The sequence below is a fragment of the Tupaia chinensis genome, unplaced genomic scaffold (genome assembly GCF_000334495.1).
Source record: "Tupaia chinensis unplaced genomic scaffold, TupChi_1.0 Scaffold000165_2, whole genome shotgun sequence".
In the NCBI taxonomy this organism is placed as follows: Eukaryota; Metazoa; Chordata; class Mammalia; order Scandentia; family Tupaiidae; genus Tupaia; species Tupaia belangeri.
This window is the reverse complement of record NW_006159640.1, coordinates 4624647-4632158: the sequence shown is the minus strand read 5'-3', so window position 1 is coordinate 4632158 and position 7512 is coordinate 4624647. Positions and strand designations below refer to the sequence as shown.

The 7512-nt window shown below is 49.0% G+C and overlaps 1 protein-coding gene across 1 annotated transcript in view; it reads left to right on the top strand.

Moving 5' to 3' along the window:
- GDPD2 (glycerophosphodiester phosphodiesterase domain containing 2) overlaps positions 1-4983 on the top strand; it is an 8919-nt gene extending 3936 nt beyond the window's left edge. Inside the window, 6 exon segments of the mRNA XM_027770909.1 lie at positions 1529-1750; positions 1954-2102; positions 4112-4259; positions 4401-4483; positions 4734-4762; positions 4855-4983. Coding sequence (XP_027626710.1) covers positions 1529-1750; positions 1954-2102; positions 4112-4259; positions 4401-4483; positions 4734-4762; positions 4855-4907 — 684 coding nt within the window. The 3' untranslated portion in view covers positions 4908-4983.
- The last annotated feature ends 2529 nt before the right edge of the window (positions 4984-7512 follow it).

The following is a 7512-nucleotide window of genomic DNA, read 5'->3' as shown; positions in this document are numbered from 1 at the left end:
TATGTGGGGCCGGCAGGTGTTGTAGTTGAGGGTGCTGGACTCCCACATAGCCAACCACAGTTCAAGTCCCGGATCTGGCAGCTTACTTCCTCACTTTCTCTCTGTCTCTCTCTCTCTCCCCTCCCCTCCCTCCCTCTCTGGTCAAAGTAAAATAAATGGATAAATAAAGTTAAATAAAATAATTCTTTAAAAAAATAAAACTATCTATGGATTAAAATTTTTTCATGCAGAATAAACTTGTACTTAAATTCCATTTCCACAAACTTTTCAAAGTCCTACCTCTATACTTTCATTCTGCACCAATAAGATCACTCCACTTATTATTTTGCAATTTGCTTTTTTTCCCATTTAACTCTATATATGACATCATATCAGAGAGATTAAGAGCAAGGGATGTCTGAATTTGAATCCTGTCCTCACCACTTACCAGCTGTCTGACTTTGGGCAACATTCCTTAGTTCCTATGCCTCAGTTTCCTCATTTGTATAATGGAAATAATAATAATAATATTTACCTTGTAAAGGCTTATTGGGAGAATTAAATCAGTTAATATGCATAAGGTACTTAAAACATTGCCTGGTATATAGTGAGTACTCACCGTTTGCTAGTTTTTTCCATGTCAGCAATTAAGAAGTGAGGTCATTTATTGATAACGGGAGAGGAGAGTGGCAGAAACTTGGAATAGCCACTAGGGAAAATGAGAGAGGGAGCAAATCAAAAACAAGTGAAAGGATTGATAAGCAGTGCTGAGGACGAGATAGGACCATGGTGCCAACAGTCTGCACAGTGTACTCTGCCTATGGCAGTGCTCAGCCCTGCAGTTTTAGGGGTAGAAGAGGCAGACAACTGTAAAATCTAATAAAAGTTTGGGATTGTAGGCCAGGTGGGATAAAAAGGAAGTTGAGAGTACCATGAAAAAGTAGTTCAAGCTGTGGATTTACTGAGGGTAGGTGTGGCCAGAAAAGGGCTGATAAATTAGGAAACAGTCAAAGGATCAAGACACAGAGGTCTCTGTAAAATCAAAGAGAAGGTGGAGTCGAAGATAGGAAGTTAGGGGGGACCAGCAGTCAACGTAATGGCTATGTCACTGAACTCCCATGTAGTCGACCGCGGTTCAAGTCCTGGACCTGGTGGCTTAAACTCACACCAGGCACGTGTGCATGCGTGCCCAAGATTCCGAGAGGAGAATGGAGAAGAAGGGATTGCGGCATGGCCATCCCCCCGGGGGGGGGGGGTGATTTCTCGCTTTCTGTCTCTCTCTTTCTGGTGAGTGCATGCACCCTATAGCAAAAACCTCTCCAAAAAAACCCCAAAAAGATAGGAAGTTAGGGTTAGGGAACTGGGAGGGTAGGAGGTTGAGGTCCCAGAGTATGGTATTAGATGACCTGCAAGAAGGCTACAGTTTGCATAAAGACCCTGGCTCAGAGGTGGGCAGGAGCTGGGAAGATATGAGTGAAGATGGAGAGGATGATTGGGGCAGGGGCTAAACTCTCATGGTCTTGAAATAACTTTCCTTTCTTATTTATAGAGGCAACCCTTCTGGGGGGCCAAGCAGCTGTCAGGCCCTGATAAGAAAGAGGCTGAGATTCAGACAATACCAGCCTTAGAAGAACTCTTGAAGGAAGCTGCAGACCTCAATCTTTCCATCATGTTTGACTTGCGCCGACCCCCACGAAACCATACATACTATGACAGTTTTGTGAACCAGACATTGGAGACTGTGCTGAGTGCAAGGGTGCCCCAAGCCATGGTGATATTGCCAGGACCCAGCACCTTCTAAAGGCCCCCTTTTGTCCTCTTCCCATCTTGCCTTCCCTAGTCCATGATAATGATTGTGAGGCTTCCCATCCCAGGCCCCCACCCCAGTTCACAACCCTATTCTGTGCCAAACTTCTCTGCCCTGACCCTGTCCCAGGAAACCCCAACTTCATGCCCATCCTTCCTGAACGGCAGGTCCTTTGGCTACCGGATGAAGATCGGGCTAATGTCCAACAACGGGCACCCAGAATGCGCCAGATATATGGACATCAGGGAGGCAACAGAACTGAGACGCCCCAGTTTCTCAACCTCCCCTATCAAGACCTACCACTGTTGGATATCAAGTGAGTGCTAGAGGAAAGGAAGCAAGGGGATCACGAGAGGATTAATGGCAAGGAAGAACCAATGCAGGGAAGGCAGAGGCTATTCATTCATTCACTCACTCCTACAACAAGTATTTATTGAATGCTTATTATGTATCAGACAGAATTTATTGTAGGCTTTGGGGACACAACATGAATAAGACAGACAAAATCTTGATTCTGTGGAATTGACATGCTAAAGACACGATAAATTACTGGGAACCAGCAGTTAGCGTGATGGCTATGTCGCTGGACTCCCACGTAGTCGACCGCGGTTCGTGTCCCGGACCTGGTGGCTTAAAACTCACGCCGGGCGCGTATGCGTGTGTGCCCAAGATCCCGAGAGGAGAATGGAGGAGATGGGATTGCAGTGTGACCATCCCCCATGGGGGGTGATTTCTCGCTTTCTGTCTCTATGTCTCTCTCTGTCTGGCGAGCGCACGTGCCCTACAGTGAAAATCTCTCAAAAAAAAAAAAAGACACGATAAATTACTTAACAAAATACATGCATATTGCATAGTGGTAAGTGTTATAAAGACAAAATAGAGAGGTATAGTAGAGTGATTGGGGTTGGGAGTGAGAGGTGGGAGGGAGTGGCTACATTAGGAAGAATGGTTAGGGTGATGTCTGAGGAGAGACCTTAATAGTCAGCAGGAGCTTCCTCGGAAAGGAACTGCAGAAGAGCAAGAGTGGCAGCCTAATGAACAGGGGGAAGGAAGCCAGAGAGCCCAGGAACCTAAGTGGGTAGGACTTTGTAGGCCATGAGAAGAATTTTAGCTTTTATTCTACACCAAAGAGGTCAGCACAAAAAAGAATGGATCTACAAGAGAGAGAAGTGAGAGAATCTCAGATGTGAGCTGGGCCCCAGAAGCTTATCCAGCCAGTAAACATAACAGACTTCAAAGCATGCAGTTGCCAAAGTCTCTTACGATGTCCTTGTGGTCAGATAGAAAAACATGAATTGAACAGCAACCTAGACATCATAAATATTTTAAGAACTTTTTCCCATGTTGACCTAGAAGGAGACATGACATAGGATTTGGCCTTACCTTAGTCTCATCCTGATCAATATTGATGCTGGTCATGTTTCCAAAAGACATGCATTGGTAATGAATACACTGATGATGGAATCAAGGCTCTGAAAGGTCTAAGTGCTCTAAAATGATGGGCCATATCTATCAAGATGAATGAAATGCAATGGAGATAAATATGAATTTGGGGAGGGGGGCAAAATAATGTCAATTGTATCAAAATGAGAGGAGACTTTTAGGAACATGTGTGAAAAAGTTCAGGGCTTTGATTGAACAGTGTGCATAGTGGTTCATCAGTAGTGGGATGTGACATTGCCAATGGCTTACCTGACCCTGGGCTGCTTGCATATAGGCATAGTACCCAGAAGGCAAGAGGAGATAGTTCTGCTCTGCTCAAAGCGGGTCTAAGCCCATCTGGGACATCATATCAGAACAAGACTTCATATTTTCAAAGGAATAATGATAAATTGGAGTAAGATGAGATTAGAGAGGCCTGTAAAGTGAAGAAGAAAATAACCCAGGTCCCAAGAGTAATGGTTGAAGGAACTGGATCTACTGGAGATGAGAAGACTCAGAGAGACATAGTCTCTGCTCCTCAGACCTCTGAAGGGCTTTCATGGGACAAGGGAGAGAGACACATTTGTGTGGTCCCAGAAAGCAAAGCTAGGACCCATGAAGGCAACTAGGAGACAGGGTAGAGGAAAGGAACCTAGGGGATAACATGAGGCTTAATGTCAGGGAAGAACAAATGCAGAGAGGGTGAAAGCTATTAATTCATTCACTCGTATAACTCTTCTCAGCTACACAAAGAAAATCACTATGGGTTAGGGGCTGCTGTGCACAGGTAGAACTAACACCTCTTTGCCAATGACACTGGAAATTCAAGCACAGGCAAGGGGGCTGCCTCCTATGCCTTGTGCACCACACCCCTGGATGTCCCCTTTCTTCCCAACACCACAGGGCACTGCACCAGGATAATGTCTCAGTGAACCTATTCGTAGTGAACAAGTCCTGGCTCTTCTCCCTGCTCTGGTGTGCAGGGGTGGATTCGGTCACTACCAATGACTGCCAGCTGTTGCAGCAGATGCGGTATCCTGTCTGGCTTATTGTAAGGGCTCTGGACTTATCACCTTTCCTCTTCTCCCATCCTTCTTTCTCCTATCCCCATCCCTCTCTTCCTTATATACTTCCCCCAATATATTTCCCTTGGAGCTCTGGCCACCAAAAGGACCTGTTCCTATTCCCACAGCCCCCTCAAACCTACCTAATGATGTGGATCATTACCAATTGTGTCTCCATCCTGCTGCTTTTGTGGACCTTCCTCCTCCAAGGGTGAGTGCTTTGTGCATCTGCTTTCTGGGTCTTTACTTTCCCCAAGCACTTGGTGGATGAGCTGATTCAGACACATATGTGCTGCCTGAGATTGGGGTTTAGTCTGTTTAGTTCCTTTGAGATCCTTGGGCCCTTCCTTATACCACCAAATTGGCTTTGAACCCTGGAAAAGGCAGTTTGGGGGACCGGGGATCAGGAGGTTCTGCTAGAAGCTGGTTAAACTCACAATGGAAAGCTTTTCTCCCTCTAGGAGGTGTGCTAAGGAGAGAGAGAAAACTGGTAAGAATTTTTCTCCTCACCTCATTTTTCTCTGCCTCTACACTTCCCCTTGTTTGCTCCCCATATGAAGAACCCTGTCTTTTCCTCCCCAGGCTTAGAAACCACAGTGCTGCTGACCAGAATCAACAACTACGTACCGGAGTGAATGCCCTGCCCTGGCCCCCCACCAGCTGGAGTTTGGCCAATAGCAAGAGCGGGAGAGTGACTGAAGCGGAACATCTGGGGGGTAGTAGGTTGCAGTGGGGGGAAATTTCCCAACCGATTTTGAACCCTGAGGGCCCTCTGCCCAAATGGTGGGCATGCTCCAAGCAGCCATGGAATCAAATCCCCATGGGGTTTTGACCTGAGGTGGTTGGGAAAATAGTGAATCATAAGAAGTTTCTCCCAAAATGAAACTAGAACAGAGAAAGTAAAAGGGAGGTTGCCAAGATAATATCTCAGGCTTGTGTGCACGTGTTCTTATGTAGAAGACATGGGCTGTGTCTGGGGTGGGAAAGCTCAGAACAGTGACTAAAAAAGATAACAAAATGGCCTTTCCTGGAGAACTGTAAAATGATGGACACACAGTCCCCACTCCATCACTGTCTCCCTGACTTTTGCAATTTAGTTGCTTTTGTTAGAGGCTGGAAACTAAAGAGCCCACCGAGCCATGTGATTCTGTGCTTTGCCAGTGACACTGGAGATTCAAGCACAGGCAAGGGTGTACAGCTGGCTTTTTGCTGTGCTCAGCCTCTTTTCAAAACAGGTTGATTCTTGTACCTTGTCTGTTAATCTGTTACTCAGTGAATTTAATTCCCATTTGGTCACTGCCTAACCTTTTTGGTGGTGGGGCAGGGAAGAGGATGCACCTTCCATGAGGGTTGGATGTGATATGACATTGAGGGGCCATCATGGGGAGATAGGTGAGTTGGAGGTGGGAGGAGAATCATCTAGGGACTGCCTTGAAAAAGCTGTAGAGTAGCGGCCACCAGGGGCGTTGCCACTGACAAAGGCGCGGGGTGCAGGGTTGCGTTGTAGCTCCATCTTGTGGTCACCTGTCTGAAGAAGAGGACCATGTCGGTCGTCACCGTGACGTATTTGCTGACTGCCACCTGTTCTCCATGCCAGCTGGGGACTTGTGTCCTTGACTCTGGACTCTGAGGGCATAGTCCGATTTCCACAAGGTTTCGCCTCCAGAGAGGCTGCGCTCAGGGTCTGGCTTCCAAGCCCAGATCTCCCCTGGAAGAACAAGTTTCCCAGTGTGTTTGCTGCCCGTGAGTCCCAGGGTTAAGTCGTTGAGGTGGCCAGCATGGAGGGGACCGAAAATGAATCTGGTGGAATGGAGGGAAGGGCTAAGGCAAAAGAGCGGACAGGAGGGATTCTGTGGCAGACTCTTACTGTCTTCCACTGCACCGACATTCGTCCTAGTTCGTGTCTTCACACGAAAGGAAGAAGAATTAGGGTGCCGACCAGGTCAAAAGGTTCGGTTCTCGATTCCTCCTCTCTCGCCAAACTGGGACTAGGGGCAGCATTAGCACTTCGGGACAAGATTCCACCCCTCGCTTGCAGGGCAGCCACGGGAACTACTACTCCCAGTGTGCCCCTGCCACTTCCGGTCTCAGCGTGTCGGAGGCGAGTTTGAATTTGTGTTGCCGCCCCCTTCTCCTTCTGGACCCCGCCCCTTCCCTTTTCCCGCCGCCCCTCCCCCTGCATGCACACACATGCACGTACATACCCCAAGCAGCTTTCCGCACCAACATACCTGGGCTGCAGCTGGCGTGGTGGGCGGGGGCATCCGCGTGCGAAGCGCGGGGAGGCTGGAGGCGCGCTTGGAACAGACGCAGACAGTGCTGCTCTGGTCCGGGTCTTCTGGGGACGGGGGAGGGGGCACGCCGCCATGCACCGGGCAGGTCTCTGCACATTCACGTTCCCGATCTCACCCCTCAGTCAATCCCACTCTCCGCCTCAGCTATGGAGACCCCAGATTCTCAGGTACTGCTGTGCTCCTCACTTCTCAGCAGGTACTTCCTCCCTCCATTCCTATCTTTCTGTCCCCTCCCAGTCACGCAGCCTAGCAGCCCTGCAGCCTCTTCACTTCCCTACCTCACCCTGACATCCTCCAGCGTCTCCACCCCCGCAGCTCCAACCTCCCAGCTCCCAGGCTCTCAGCTGCGTCTCCAATCTTCAGCGTCCAGATGCCTAGCCAGGATGCCAGCATCCAGCCCCAGCCTCTAGTCTTGGGTACTCAGCCCCTAGCCTGCCACCGCAAATTCCTACTGTCTTCCCAGGAACACTGACAGCTAGAGCGCACTTAACCTCTGTGAGGCCCTGGACTGGAGACTGAGGCTGACAAAAACCTCAGGGTGGAGAGGGGGAGGGCGCCTGCTGGTTGGGGTTTGGGTGCAGTTGCTGTCCGTTATTTTTAGCGGCTGACTCACAGCTCTTGGCATCCCGGTTTGGGGCTAGCAGGCTGGGCTAGGGGGCTATTAATAGAGCAGAGGCACAGCCCCGACCCAGTTCAGTTTGGAAACATAGGGAGCAAGGAACCTCCCCCTGCCATCATGTGCTGTGGAGATGTGGACTGAGGCAGTGGCTGGGCCAGATGCTCTCTAGTTGCTAGTTACCTCTGCCTGGTATCTCTACTTTAGAATGCTTGAGGAAAAGCCCAGGACACAGTTCTCCCCTACACTTGCCATGGCTTGAGGCTCTGCCACCATGAAACTTCTGTTGTACTAGATGAGAGGGAAGAGACCAGTTGGGGGGGGTATTTG